This window comes from Camelina sativa, chromosome 7 (genome assembly GCF_000633955.1).
Source record: "Camelina sativa cultivar DH55 chromosome 7, Cs, whole genome shotgun sequence".
Classification (NCBI taxonomy): Eukaryota; Viridiplantae; Streptophyta; class Magnoliopsida; order Brassicales; family Brassicaceae; genus Camelina; species Camelina sativa.
Window position 1 is genome coordinate 23,539,586 of NC_025691.1, and position 15,360 is coordinate 23,554,945.

Below are 15,360 nucleotides of genomic sequence, written 5' to 3' on the forward strand. Positions count from 1 at the left end.
TTTGACAGTCGCCTAGCGGTTCATACTTCCGATATCAGATTGCTAAAGCTTTTTTTTTTGGTAGAAAGATTGCTAAAGGTATGTTTAAAATTCTTGCTACCTTTTTTCTGAGCAACAAATTCTTACTACCTAAATAAGCTATAGTAATATCTTTTTTTTTTTTTTTTTTTTGAACAAAGCTATAGTAATATCTTAAACGTAGTTATATCCATTATTTTATAGGACAGACATGGACGTCATGTAACAGAAATAAACATTGTATTTTTCATTTTTGTTGTACATAGAGTGTTTTTTTCTTCTTCTTTTTTTCCTTTTTTTTTTTTTTTGAGTTTTGTTACTTCTATGGTGAGTTATTTTGTTGGTTTCGTCAAACAGTGAGTTTTATTAAAAGAGCTAAAGAAGATGAATAACTCTTTAACAAACAGAAAAATGTATATTTCAACTGGATTTTTTGTGCGTTTATCAAGAAAGTAGTATATATACTTTATAACTAAAATAAGCATATCCATTCCTCGAAACACAACTTCAATTAATATATAAATTTCACATTATCGATGTTTGGGATTTCGCTCTACCGCGTCCACACATGTAACCTTTTTTAAGTTTTATAATTTTTAAATTATAATAGAATTTCATCCGCGATAAACCGCGCACATAACTAAATTATAAATTATTATATTGTAATTAATAATTTTTAATTTATTTAGTTTTCAAATTCTCAATTAATTAATTTTTATCTAATTAATTTACAATTTTGTTTAGAATTTTATTTTTTGAAATATTAAAAATATGTTATAGTATGTGTAATATTTTGTAATTTATATACTAAATAATTTATAAGTTAATTTTCAAAACTATGATTACAAATCATATTATATATGAGATAAACAAATAGTTTTACTGTTAGTTCTATAGTCCAAATCCGCCATGCTAGGCGGGTCAGACAATATATTTAAAAAAATTTAATCTTCAAAAACTCATCATATGAAACCGGTGAAAGTAAAAGTTAGTTTTAAATACGTTGAGATCAACGCGATGAGATCAAAAAAATCTCGGCCACGGATACTCCTCCAATATCGAAAATCAATTCATTTATTGATTAGGCCGATTGTTTAGGAAATTTGTGTATGGAAAAAATATTGTTTTGTAAAATTGGAAACTTAATATTAATTAAATTAATTATAAATTTAATACTTAATGTTAAAGAGAGTGGTTCTAATTGTTTTGGAAATTTATTTAGGATGGGAAATCTTGTTTTCAAAAATAGAAACTTAATATTAATTAATTAAATAAATAAATAAATTAATAATTAATGTCAATGATATGCTTGTAAATAATTATGAACTTCATAATTTATTTTATAAATGTGAGATAAACAAATTTCCTCTGCTTTAGTATTTTTGTATAAGACTCTTGTGTTTATATTTTCATACAAACTAAGAAAAAAATGTTCGACCTTATTAAAACATTTTTAATTCATAATTTTGTTTCTTTTTGTAAATATGGATAAATTAGATATATTCATAGCAAATTTAGAGATATATTAAGTACATGTCTAATCACTTGTTTAAAAGAGAAGCTCATCAACCAAACACACACACACAGCTCATCAATAATTACGACGTTTCAAAACATATACCCACAGAATTATTAGGAATGCCGAAATTGCATAGCTTATACGTAGAACAAATGATGATGTGTCTACGTATATACAAAGGTGTGTGTATAAAGGAAAGTGCCAAAGTAAGAGTGATTTGACTGGTCAAGGGATCACACACACGCCCATGTTCTTTGATCAACAACACACACGTGGCATTTCGGGAGGCACGTACCCTTACACCGACCGACGTTGAACACTTCATCAGCGGCTCATTGTTATTTATTATGCACTAATTTGCTGCACCACAAAAAAACGTATCCAGGGCCCCTATTTAGAAACTCATTGGCCTAAATTAAGATAAATATACTATTTAATTAATTTTGAAATTATTGTTTCATTAAAAGACAGAAAACAGAAAATCATTATGATGAACAAGAATAGAAAAAGGAAACAGATTTAAAGTATATATTGAACTCTTCACTAAAAGCATTTAATCACTATGCTAGATAATATTTTAACAAAGTTTTACATATAATTTAGAAACGTAAGGAAAATGTATCAACTTGCACGTATCGATACACAGAAATCGTTTATATATTTTTGCTTTGACATCAATCCATATATCTACCACATTTTTTTTCTTTGTAACTTTTATACTATGGTAGAACAAAAAGTTTGCAGGGAAAAAAGGTAACCAACTTCATACTTTTACGCGTTGTTTATGATAACTCTGACATCCTTCTAGTTCTGAGCCTGAAAAATACAAATTCTTGTATAGTAAAACTACATTTTTTGTAGTTAAAATAAGCGAAGAAATTAAGGAATTGTGTTTCAAAAAGATGAAGTAGACCACGACAAGAAAAAATGTAAACTCGAAGAGTGAGCTGTGGAGGACGAAACACAAAATCTCAGATTTTAATACATTGGAGAAATATATGGCAATGCAATATACTTTTGATTCATTAAATGCAAAATTCCTTGTATGTTGAAAAGAAGCGACCCTTTTCAGTAAAACCTTCTAGAAGAACTTCGTTGTACTGCTGTATAGTACAAACTCAACTCCATTATCACTCATTCAAACGGTAAAAAGATAAAAAAAAACTGGCGATAAGATGATGGTGAAAAAAGAAGTAGAGATTTAGCGACAAGAAAATGTACTCCTAACACCACCATCAGTTTTGAAACGGTATATACTAGTATTAGCGATAATCAATTATATCAAAACGTTTCTAAGATCATCAAATGTTTTTGGTAGTCTAGTGGTAAGCAATTAAGATCAGCCAAACGAATTTATTATCTTCTTCGTGTTTTCCATTCTTTACATGAAGGTCTTCTCACCAAGTTTGTTCTTCTACATCTAGGAGAGCCAATTAAGATCAAGCATAGTTTAGTTTATGATAAAGCATATCAGGCATAGTTTTAAAACGTTTTCCAAAGATAAATTAAATTATTTCACAGGAATTAATTAGAAAGATAATGAAAAAAAGTTAGAGTCTTCTCGATAATTCTATATCAAATCATCCAACAAATATGATATATCTCGTGGATAGGATTGAACATGAACATGACGAGAGAACTAAGAATATCTAGAGATAAAAAGTTTGAATAGGAGACTTGGAATTATAATAGCGGGTGAGCTTAAAATAGATATACAAGGTCAACCAAAGCAATCAATAGATATATTTAGAATTGATTACATTAGAGAGATAAGATCTAATTGTATGTTTTCTTTAATATAGAAAATAAGATTTGCTTTGAGTGTTAATATCTTATTAAGAAACCAATAAACAAAGAGCTCAGATGTGTTAAATTTGTGGTCAGCGTGTCTCTCGCGGCACATGATCGCTAATCAATCGACAGCGAACATTAAGCTTTATTTCCCGAGCATTCTATTCTTATTACAGTCTTCTTTGTTTTTTAGTTTTTAAGAACTTCAAATCCGTTTGTTTTATTCGTTTTGCTGCTTATAAGTTTGTCTTGTTCTCTCCTCTGTTTTTAACTAGTGCTTTTTTCTGTTCTACTATACAATAAAGCATCGATGTTGAATTAAGTATATTACAAAATTTCAGTAAAAGGAAATTAATAATATTATTTAAATTTGATGAGTGATGAATAATTTTTCTACTGTATCATTTATACATTTTTTGGCCAATTGTCTATTTTTTAATAACTAAAAGATTTAAAGGTATAAAGAGATTTAAAGTTTAGTTCCATATACATTTTATTGGAACAAAAATTAAATATTTTATATAGTTTTTTTTTTAAATACCACTCTAATTAACGATCTCTATAATTTACATGAGATACTTTGTCAATTGAACTACTAATGAGTAATGACACTTGATCTATTTACACATTTCAAAAAAACGTATTTGCTTATTTCATTACAAACATTAAACACATCAAAAATGGTGATTAGCGCATTATTTGACAATTTTTACGTTTATCGTTAATAATCAATATAAGTAATTATGGTGATTTAAGTTTTCTATCTAGACCTCTATATTAATAGATGAGATTATAAATTTAGAATCACATATAAATTATTCAAAGATGCTTAAATAAACTACGATCTACATTTAGTCCTTAGTTTAGCTCAGGTGGTCTCTCTCTCCACAACGACACCGACCAAACAAGCTCAATCGTATAGTATTGCTAGAAAAACGTGATCCAGCTATATATATATATATGTTTACTCGTACTTATACCATATTATTAAAATCAAATTATTTTAAAACAAAAGAATAATCACCTATAACAGCATAATTTTTGAGGCTCATGTACTAATTTGTTTAGCTCTTTATAGTATTTATCGATCAATAATTTAAACTGTAATGTGGCGAATAGTTTGAACTTAATATGAAGGTTGAAAGGGCACACTCCGATCCATTTATAGAATGCGATCATGAGTTTTATGAGTTAGGATGAGTCCCAAAAGCCTATAAATTTTGGTTTTGCACGTGAAAATTAATCAAACCCACAAAAGCATCTTCTCTCCTTCCAATGCGTTGACGATGAAGAAGACAGAACAAACAAGGTAATTCCACTGTTAATTCATTCTATTGAGAAGGAATTTCAGCATTATTTACGTCTTGTATTTAACAATTTTAATGTTTTTTTTTTTGAGTATTAGTGGAACTTGTGTTACTGTATATATTATCCAATCCTAGATATTTTGAGGAGATGTGTTGTTGTGGATCGTCATTCGATATCATAGGTTTGAGAATGTGGGTTAGATGTATAGTTGATCTCATTTGGCTAATGCGGCCATAACTAATGTACTATACAGCAAGTTTTGATATATTTTTAGGTTTTTAGCTGCACACACAATATTCATAATCTTCGCTAGTTTGTATGTATAAAAAGCCTAAAACCACTTTTATTTGAAGATAGTTTTATATGCAGACGCAAATGCTATACAAATTAAACATATAGTTTTATATGCAGACGCAAATTAAATGCTATACAAATTAAATGCATGGAATTTACGTTTAGAAATTATAACTAACAAATGAATTTACACAAATAAAAATAAACAATCGAGGTGAAACCGCTACCTAAACTTAGCTAGGCCTGGTGAGTTTACACTCTACAAAATATATATAGATATAAACGCAATATTATAAATATTGACGATATAGCTTTATGGAATCATGCGTTGTGATTCGAAATATAAAACTTTCCCTAAAAGGATATACCTCTTGCACATTCTAATCGGTCACCATATGATTTTTTTTTCTTATTAAACAACCAAAACCAAGACAGTAAGTTGCTGGTTTTAACGTGTCTGATCTAAACAACACAAATCAAAACTTGGTCGCTCTACGTCATGCAGATTCGTTTCTATGTTACAACTTGGTACTTAAAACCTAAGTTTGTCAGCACTTTAATAATAAGACGAAGACAACGTCCACCATCGTCTAAGGTTCTTTCCCTTCGCAATTTGCAATTTTAAAGTGATTACCTTAATCCAATAATTAATCTCCACGATTATGTTTAATGATTGTAATTAGCGTCAGAAACTTTATTATGTGGTCCCATGATACGAAAGAAAAGTAGTTGCATGAGGAGGTTCCATGTACACAGACTAACTCGTGTGGGGGTAAAGTATATACTCATCACTCCATTCTCGCGTATCCATATCTCTCTTTCTAGTAAGGAGAAAAAAAAAAGAAGGTTTTGTCGCGCATTGATATAATCTTTTAACAGAAAAAAGTGTGGTCCTATTCCTATATCCTAAGCTTATTAAGTCATAATTAAAATTACAAGTGGTGGGTCATCAAATAATATAGCATAATAATCCTTTTTGATAATGATATATTGATAAACATAGAGTAGATCATGAAGATGCTATACGTTACAGAATATTCTCAGTTAATCACATACAATATATGGCTCTACTGCTACCTACATCTATAGAATACTTTAGCTTACAGGAGAAACAAGATGAACATTTTTTTTCTTCAAAAAGAGAGAATAAAGGAGTTAAGCGCTATAGTAAATTAGTTTATATCAAATTATTAATAACTCAATAACTCAACCACAGTTACAGCAATTCTGGCCCATTACTATAGGAAGTTAGCAGGTTGGGATTTACAAACTAAATGGGCCTGAAGACCTTTTAACTTTTGATCCCAAACTCCTGATTGGTTAAGCCTTTTAGCAAAAAAAAAAAAAAAACTCCTGATTGGTTACGCTCGAATACTGAAATTCGACTAATATGAACCTTTTTCTTTTGAATTACGTTCTCTGTTTTACTCGTCTTCAGTTTTTATTTTCATAATAACTTTGATCGTTTGGTTTTAAAAAAAAATGATATTTCAAATTTCTGTAATTTCAGAAATGCAACTTATAAACATTTATATGCCTTATGTCTTTATAAAATGCATGTTGATGATCCAATATGTTTTTCCTATCACTTCTTCAAAATTCTATGGACTATTTTTCTGTTACTAAAAAATTTATCCCTTTTTGTTCCCATACTATCGGAGGGACACTCTTTAAGTATATGTTTCTTTCCTAATTCCGCAGCTAACTCGTAAAAAAATGTTACTACTATAAATTATTATTCGACAATTTTCAATTAAAGAGTTACAAAAGTCTAGAGATCGCTAGTTCGAGAAACAAGGTTTAAGAGGGGACCATATAAAATACTTTGATCCCTGGTTCGAGAGGATGTACGGGCCTAGGTCCGAAACCTGTTGCTAATTAAAAAAAAGAAGTGATGAATCGTAGTTTCGACTCAAATGCAAAACTACTTCTTTTTGAAAAATTCAACATAATCAACTAGGAACATATGTTCTTTAACTGCAATCACAAGACGCAAATATAAACCATCCACATCATACTTCTGGTTTATATCATCTTTTTTTATATATAAAGAAGATAAAGATGTTTGTTTATGTTAAAGAAAATAAAGTAGTATTAAAAAAAAATTCAAATTGGATTAGGTTAAAATCCAAAAACAAAATACATAAACGTGAAGAAGCAAAGAAAGAAAAGAAAGAAAGAAGCCTTTAGTTGTCCGAAGCAGAAACACGTGCAAAAGAGCTAAGAATCAGCCGTTAAGTGGCAAACGGCGTCGTCCGTCGACTCTAAACATAAAATACCGAAACTACCCTTCCGCTCTTCTCTCCTATGAATACGATCCGAGTAATATACTTTACTTATAAAATTAGTATAAAGAATAAAAAAAAATATTTCATCAGCTTTTATTCATTCATTCTTCAATTTTTATATGTATATAAATCCACCACTGGTTCATTCGTGCATCTTTCTTTAATCCAAAAATAAAAAAAAAAATAAAAAAATAAAAAAATGCAAAATCACAGCTCAAATATGGTACCAATTCAGCTAAAAATGTGAAGCCGGAATGCGAAGATGCAATATTATCATCATCCATAGGTTGAGAGCTTTACACATACTCTGTTTCAGTTTTTTTTTTTAAATTCTTGTCTGAATTTTTTTTGTTGAAATCATTGGAATCTAAAGTTTGGGGTTTTTTTTTTTGTCTGGATTTCTTATAAATGTCAGATCTTTAAATCGACTCTGCTTGACGAATTTATCGAGGAATCTGGGATTTATTCTTCTTCGATAATTAACTCTGGTGAGATTGATTTTACTTAACTCTTTGTTTCAGTTTTTTTTTTTTTTTTTTTAAATCGAACTTGAGATCCGATGATGATATGTGATTTATATATATATATATATATATTTATTGGGTGTTCTTGAATCTCTCAGCTTTGTCCGTTTGATCCAATAGGTAGCTTTTGCATGTTTCCTGATTGTGAAAGTTTGTTTTTTTTTTTTTTTTGGATCCTGATCGTAATTACGATTTCGACCAACCAAAATCTGTTTTTGTGGAGAGAGAGGAGTCTAATGATGACTGGCTTTTTTTTTTTGCTTAATTAGAAAAAAATCTTAATCTCAAGAATTGTACTTTTTTTATCTTACTCTGGCGTGGCGGCGATGATTTTGATTGATGATGGATCATTCATTGATATGTTTTTGACAAAGATCACACTCACTGTGTAAAAAATGTCATAATGCGTGTGGTTTGATTTAATCTTATTGTTTCTGAGATGGGATTGGTTTGTTTCTTTGTCTTAGCATCCATCCATATCCATCATCATGTTGGAGGCTCCGATTTATCTAGTGTCAAGAGATTTACCATCTTCATGTGAGGAAGAGAGCAAGTGGATTTATAACGCACACTGTGTGCGTCAGCTCTCCCTAAGGAAACGGTTCTTGGATGATGATATCGACGAAAGTGGAGGAAGCTCTGTTAAGAAAATGTTACGGGTTGATGAATCTGACAAGATTACTGATATTCTCCAGCTTGCTAAAACAACCTACCAGAGGTCTAACCAGAGTCAGCAAAGTGGTCCACCGATAACTCGGCTTGATCATAACGCACTTCTCAACTGCTTGGCTCACTGCTCCTTGTCTGATTTCGGGTCCATTGCCTCCACCAATAAAACCTTCCGCTCGCTTATTAAGGATAGCGAGTTGTATAGGCTGAGACGGGCTAAGGGTATTGTGGAGCATTGGATTTACTTTTCTTGTAGGCTTTTGGAATGGGAAGCTTATGATCCAAATGGAGACCGCTGGTTACGTGTACCGAAAATGACATTCAACGTGTGTTTCATGCGTTCTGATAAAGAGTCTCTTGCGGTTGGCACCGAGCTTCTTGTTTTCGGTAAAGAGATCATGTCAAATGTGATTTACAGGTATAGTATCTTGACCAATGCATGGACATCAGGTATGCAAATGAATGTCCCGAGGTGCTTGTTTGGATCAGCGAGTCTAGGCGAGATCGCGGTTGTAGCTGGAGGATGTGACCCTCGTGGTCAGATATTGAGCTCAGCTGAGCTTTATAACTCGGAAACCGGGGAATGGACTGTACTTCCAAGCATGAATAAGGCGAGGAAAATGTGCTCGAGCGTGTTCATGGACGGGAATTTTTATTGTCTCGGAGGTATCGGAGAAGGGAACTCGAAGATGCTGATGTGCGGTGAAGTCTATGATCTGAAGAAGAGGACATGGACACTGATACCTGACATGTTACCGGAAAGAAGCAATGGAGGTGGAGGAGATCAAGCGCAAGAGACTGCCGCTGCAACGGCTGCTTCAGCGGCGCCACCGCTTCTAGCAGTTGTAAAAGACGAGCTCTATGCTGCGAATTACGCGCTGCAAGAGGTGCGGAGGTATGACAAAAGGCTTAATGTATGGAATAAAGTGGGGAGTTTGCCAGAGAGGGCTTCTTCGATGAACGGTTGGGGAATGGCGTTTAGAGCATGTGGTGATCAGTTAGTGGTGGTTGGAGGGCCTAGGGCAATAGGAGGAGGGTTCATAGAGATCAATGCTTGTGTCCCAGGCGAAGGAGCAGAACTGCATTGGAGAGTTCTTGCTTCTAAGCCGTCGGAAAACTTTGTGTATAACTGTGCGGTGATGGGATGTTGATGAAGAGGACTTGAGAGAGAGAGGCATTTCAAAGCTATTGACTTCTTTATCAGAGGTTTTTATTTTTCTTCTTTCTTGTTTTGTTTTCAAACAGTTTGGGTGGGGGGGTTTCTTCTTCTTTTCATGATTGGGGTCAAAAGAGAGTCTCTCTGTTTCCTTCTTTGTCTTTGTGGGATTATTGTTGTTGTTCAGGCATAAAACTGGAACTGAAAAAGTTTCCAATAAATTTGAACAAGTTTGGCTTGTCTCTCAACATCTTATATTGTAATTTGGTTCCATTGTAACTTCTTTTCTAATAAATTTTGAAAGATTTATAGAGTACAGAAATAATCTTTTCATTTTTTTTTCTTTTCTTCTGGAAGACATAGATTTATAGAGTTAACATTTTACAAGTTTGGCATAACAGTTTTGAGTCTTTCTGATTTAATGATGTTAGATTTGAGAAAGAAAAAAAAAAGTTTCTTAAAACTGCTTATATCTCTTCTCATTCTTCAATATAGCAAAACATGATTAAGTACTTTGTTGAAAGCTTGAAATATGATGCATAGATAACAGATTTAAAGGAAACATAGGAAACGTTTGAGAATAAAGCGTCTTCACTTAATTATCAGGCTTTTTTACACGACAGAGATCCACAAAATTAAGAGCAAGACAAACAACATCAAAGACATGAAACTTGCTTCACACATTCTAAAATATTAATAGCTTTTTTCAAGCTGTCTTAGTACTGATAACCCTCACCATACATCGTTTCATAACTTTCATGTTCATGCTTATATCTTGATTTATCGGCCTGCGAGAAAAGAGATATCTAAGTAAAAAAAAGGATCACAATTTATAAATAAGAAGAAGAGATCTAGTAGAATAAAACCACATACCCGGCTTAAGATCTTCTCGAAAGCATCAGGTCCATTCTCAGCAATGTACTTCTCAGCAGCTGTTAACACGTCGTCTGGCTTTCTGAAGAAATCCATCGTCTTAGGCACATACCAAATATTAATGCTCTGTGGGTTAACAAAGACAGGCCTCACAAAATGTTCATAGACATAAGCAGCGCCGCTGAAGTAAGGAATAACAAGCCAGCAAGTCAAGATCAGCTTCATGTATGACCATATCGGTAACCTGATTACACAACAATAACATTGTCAGACAAAAGGATTGACTTGTTTCTGGTTATGACTAAATGGCTCTGAATGAATCATCATCGAATTCTTACCACTCGATGAGTTTGGCAAATGTGAGCTCGATGAGTGTAAGTAGAGAATAAAGAACCCAATATGTTAGCCATTGTTTGTCATCAGCGTGAGACTGAGTTTCAATCGCTTGAACTGAGGCATATCTAAACCATTGAAACATTCAAAAAACAAGGAAGACCATTAGATCAAAGCTTCTGCAGTACATATATAAAACAATGTAACTAAAACAGAGGAAATATTGAATTCAACTTACAGAGGATAAACGAGACTAACCACAGGCCTGCAAAACAAAATTCAAAACCAGAGATTGTGATTAAATTTCACTCCTAACATTCCAAAAGATTCAAACTTTATAGAAATCAACCAGTCAACTTCGTAACTTAAACTAGGGTTATGTCCAAAAAAAATAGAAACTAGACCCTAGGCTAAGACGATTTGAGTATAATATATAAGAACTCATTCGGAAAAAGGAAGGAACTTTAAAGAGATTTAGGTGACTTCATTAATGGTGAAGTAGAGGCAAAAGCAGAAAGAGAGAAGAGAAACTTGATTTAGAGACAAAATTGAAGAAAAATAAGCAAATTACCCAGCAAGAACATCGAAGTTCCTGAGAAGAACCTTGAGGAAATTTCCAGCTCCAGATCCCATCACCCAAGCTTTGAATTTTTTTGGGGGCTTTGAATCTGACTCTTCCTCCACTAGAAAACACAACTCAGTCACTGGAGAGATTAGATTGAGAAAGAGAAAGAGAAAGAGAAAGAGAGCGAATATGATTTGCGTGGTAGACCTGTTGAAAGCTTTTTAACTTTATAATTGGTGTCAAAACAAAAAGTGTGAAAACGATGTGAATTGGAAAAAAAGCAGCTAACCATTTATTTGTTTTTGGAATAATCCAAAGCTTTTAGGAAATTGTTACCAACAAGACAAAAAAAGAAATGGAAATTAGCTTAAAGTTAAAACTTTGACACGAAAGATAAATAGTAATCTTTTTCTTTGGGTAATATGGAAATTAGCTATCTTTAATTATGTATTTGGAAATTTTGGCGAAAAAGGTAAGCATAATACTACTACTGTATGTATTTAGTTTAGCTATCTTTTATTCTTTTTTTAGAATGATTCATTGATAATAACTTCAAGGTAAAAATACAAATACCAATAAAGAAATTAAGAGGAAGTTATTAGATCTATGATTTTAATGGATTTGGAAATCCAAACAAAAATTATGTGTTATTCAATCATTAATTTTAAAATACTTATCAAAATTATGTGTTATTGGTTCTATGATTTATAAATACTTTTTAAAATCTCATATTATTCATTTAATGAATTGTTTTTGGATTTTAAAATCCACAATATGATTTGAATGGATTTGAAAGTGTAAAATAGAAGAATTCAAATCCAAGGATAAAACATGTTATTTCAAAATCCATGTGTTTTGATTTCTACAATTTACAATTCCATATGGATTTAGAAATCATCTCTCTAATAACAGCCCCTAATTCTTTTGGAAACTTAACCCGGCGAGTACAAGAACACTCTCGGAAACTAAAGGGAAAACAACCCAAAAAGATAAATTACACAACATCCATTCATTATTTTTCGGAACAGAATCAAAAATTCAAAAAAAAAATTAAAACCTAAATATCATGATATAATTAAAAACAAATCTTTGATTTTTTTCTATAGTCGACATAAGAAAATAGCCCTTTTTTAATTTTGATTTTTATATGTCAAAAAAAAAAACCTTATGTCGGCTATCGAAATTAATTTACATTGTATTTATTTATTTTTTATTTTTTTATGTGAATAACTCCAAGAAAATATCGTTTTGATATACGTAAGAAGTTAAAAAGAACTCTCGATTATAACATAGTATTTTATCTTCACTATAAGTTAAAGAAAATTTACATGAATAATGACGTAATGGTTTTCAACTTAGTGATGTTTCATAAGTTCTTAAATTACTACAATCCGGTTTACATATTAGCTCTTTGTTGCACAGCCGAGTGGGAATGATCGAACCTTCATTCTTCCTCCCAATGCGAGAGCCAACAGATCAAACTCTTCTACATACCACAGCTCTGATACTATTGCCTGTATCAACAGAGAGATTTCTCAGTTCTTGGTCAAGAAAAAACTTCACTTTTGTTGTGAGTTTACCTTGAATCCTCGGATTTGGTTGTTTAGTCTTGTGACCAACTCATGGAGAATCTGGAGATGGTCGTCAGAACCAGCCTGCTACATAAAAGAAACATCCAACTAAGTCATGGAGATTGTCTGAAACATTGGATTCTTTAGTTTGTCGACTATAAGTGATACTTGCCTTAGTTGGAGATATTGGTGGACCAAGCAGCCTTGCCAATGATGTATGCAAAATTGCAGCATCATACTGAAACAAACACAAGGATCAGAGACAAGTGGTTTGCGTTCATTGAGAGATATATACAGTTTCTGAAATAGATATTACAAGTTGTTTCTCTGGTGCACGTGGAAGAACAGATCTCAGTTTCGAGCGGATTGTTATGGGATCATCTCCAGACTTAACCTGGTGAAACATGAAACAGGGCATAAGTCCCAGATATTTGATTAAGCCATTTCTAAAGAACTTGTTAGCATAGTTTTTGTCATGGAGGACGAAATGGAGATCTGACTCACATTTGTTGAGGCAAAGTGAAAGTAGCAAAATTACCTTCCAACATCCAAGAAGAACACCAGTCGAGGTTAATAAAACTCTATCCAAGATAATCTCCAAAGGGCAAAGCTTATTAGCAACTGCTTTAACAGCAGCTGCTTCTCCTTCAACCTGATAATGAAGAAGTGATTCAGAGACTAGAATCTTCACAAGAGAAGAATTCTAGTGGACTGGTGATAAGATAAATGATAAAGTAAAAACAACAAACCTCATCTTCAGTAGCTGGAACAGAGAAAATGTGATTTGATGCATGAAACATGCTGAAGTGGTACATCTTAGAGTCCTGAAACCAGATTGCTAAAAAAAAAACCATAGTAAGAGCAGAAGAATACAATTACCCGCATTATATATAATTCATATATATGGTAATAGCGGCAGGCTTACTATTTTCAAAGTAAGGGCTGAACACATCTTTTACTGCTTTCCTGCAATAGAACATGAAAGGACACCTTTTTAGAAGTAGAACATTTTGAAAACAGGATAAATTTGCATTGAGAATGTGGATGGGGCAAGTTACACACTCACGAGACTAGGACAGAGTACTCTGTGCTGAGATGTAATACATTAGCTCGCACAGGGGGATTCGCAACCTATATATGATCAAACTAAATATTTAATACAATCATACATGATACTTAGCTATCACAAAAATCAATTATAAACTTCACTATACAGAGCCACTACTCCATACTAACAATAGTAAAAGTAGAGATGTAGCATTCTACTACCTTCAGGACAGGTGATATTTCTCCATCTTTCAGTGTGAAGAGATCTGAAAGTGAAAATGACTGAGAGGTTTCACCTTGTTTAAGGAAGACCGGTCCATTTTCTTGTAAATCCCGTTCCATCTTATCATACAACCTTGTGCTTAGCTCTACATAGGTGACAAAGGAATCTGAAACATACCAGACTTATTATTGCTATGAGTAACTATTTACTTCAGATACAATCTTGACACAGATAAAGAAAGCACTTAACAAAGGTACTACATTTTCCCTTTGCATCAGATATTCATTCCACTATGTTCTGCATATGAACCACTAAAGATGTTGGCTAAGTAGCATACCAAATTTTCGCTTTCATAAATAATAAACATGTTGAGTGTTTCTTTAAGCTGAGGATAAACAAATGAAGAACGGTGATTTAAGTACCCATTTGATCCCTAAACACAAAGTTCAGCTCAAGATCCAATGCAAAATCAAAACCTTTGAGTACAAAAAACAGAGACATATCTTCGGAAAAAAACATACATAGACATTAAAAACTAGTTCTTTACGTAACACTAACTACACTCAGTGCTGATGAATCCTTCTGTTAGCAAGTCAACATCGATGATCCAATTACGAACCCCATGTTCATTAAAAAAAATACAATTTAGCTAATAATCAGATCGGGGTAGTAAAATTAACACATCATCGTAATCTCAGAATATACAAAAAGGTACTTAATTTCGAGTGATTGATAAATCAACGACCTTTTTAAGAACTTCAAGATGATAAAAATGATTTCTTACCTAATGATGATGACGAAGAAGATGGCGAATATCGAAGACCCATTTGGAAAAGATAGTAGAAGATGGTGAGAGAGACTGTCCAGAATAACACAGCGGTTCTCCAAGTCGGTGTCCTAATCGCAGACGTCGTCGCTGTCGCCATTTCCCCTTTTGTTTTGTTTCTTGGGATAACTCCATTACTCTTTCTCCATCAGACTCTCCCCATTAACGTCAAGCTCTCTCTCTGTTTGGCGTTAATTTTTTTTTTTTTTTTTGGTTATTTTCCATTTAATTTTTGCTTCTCAATTTTTTTTTTTTTTAACAAATTACTAGATTTATATCCAAAAATTCCCAAAATATCAATAGAAAAAAAAAAAAAAAAAAAAAAAAAAAAAAAAAAAAAAAAAAAAAAAAAAAA

The 15,360-nt window shown here is 32.3% G+C and overlaps 3 protein-coding genes across 4 annotated transcripts; 1 reads left to right on the top strand and 2 right to left on the bottom strand.

Moving 5' to 3' along the window:
* Positions 7,292 to 9,815, top strand: LOC104702178 (F-box/kelch-repeat protein At1g74510). Its single transcript, XM_010418006.2, has 3 exons — positions 7,292 to 7,504; positions 7,634 to 7,706; positions 8,210 to 9,815. Exon 3 carries the CDS (start codon positions 8,231 to 8,233, stop codon positions 9,560 to 9,562), a length of 1,332 nt encoding a protein of 443 aa, XP_010416308.1. The 5' UTR covers positions 7,292 to 7,504; positions 7,634 to 7,706; positions 8,210 to 8,230; the 3' UTR covers positions 9,563 to 9,815.
* On the bottom strand, positions 10,124 to 11,549 carry LOC104702179 (HVA22-like protein a). Its single transcript, XM_010418007.2, has 5 exons — positions 11,345 to 11,549; positions 11,012 to 11,038; positions 10,779 to 10,901; positions 10,441 to 10,684; positions 10,124 to 10,355 (listed from the first exon to the last, which is right to left on the bottom strand). The coding sequence occupies exons 1-5, from the start codon at positions 11,404 to 11,406 to the stop codon at positions 10,284 to 10,286; spliced, it is 528 nt and encodes a 175-aa protein (XP_010416309.1). The 5' UTR covers positions 11,407 to 11,549; the 3' UTR covers positions 10,124 to 10,283.
* LOC104702180 lies at positions 12,601 to 15,222 on the bottom strand. 2 transcript variants are annotated; one of them, XM_010418009.1, is made up of 10 exons: positions 14,964 to 15,222; positions 14,179 to 14,345; positions 13,976 to 14,040; positions 13,835 to 13,875; positions 13,659 to 13,747; positions 13,448 to 13,561; positions 13,226 to 13,303; positions 13,082 to 13,147; positions 12,919 to 12,993; positions 12,601 to 12,852 (listed from the first exon to the last, which is right to left on the bottom strand). In XM_010418009.1, exons 1-10 carry the CDS (start codon positions 15,103 to 15,105, stop codon positions 12,742 to 12,744), a joined length of 948 nt encoding a protein of 315 aa, XP_010416311.1. In that variant the 5' UTR covers positions 15,106 to 15,222; the 3' UTR covers positions 12,601 to 12,741. The 2 variants fall into 2 exon arrangements, with proteins under 2 accessions (XP_010416311.1, XP_010416310.1); XM_010418008.1 differs by having other exon boundaries at positions 12,919 to 12,996.

Coding starts and splice junctions, on each gene's coding strand:
- LOC104702178 (XM_010418006.2), top strand. CDS start 8,231: ATGTTGGAGGCTCCGATTTATCTAGTGTCAAGAGATTTACCATCTTCA.
- LOC104702179 (XM_010418007.2), bottom strand. CDS start 11,406: ATGGGATCTGGAGCTGGAAATTTCCTCAAGGTTCTTCTCAGGAACTTC. Junction 11,039..11,344: donor AACTTCGATGTTCTTGCTGG/GTAATTTGCTTA, acceptor TTTGTTTTGCAG/GCCTGTGGTTAGTCTCGTTT. Junction 10,902..11,011: donor GTTAGTCTCGTTTATCCTCT/GTAAGTTGAATT, acceptor TCAATGGTTTAG/ATATGCCTCAGTTCAAGCGA.
- LOC104702180 (XM_010418008.1), bottom strand. CDS start 15,105: ATGGCGACAGCGACGACGTCTGCGATTAGGACACCGACTTGGAGAACC. Junction 14,346..14,963: donor TTCTTCGTCATCATCATTAG/GTAAGAAATCAT, acceptor GGTATGTTTCAG/ATTCCTTTGTCACCTATGTA. Junction 13,562..13,658: donor TTCCAGCTACTGAAGATGAG/GTTTGTTGTTTT, acceptor CTTCATTATCAG/GTTGAAGGAGAAGCAGCTGC.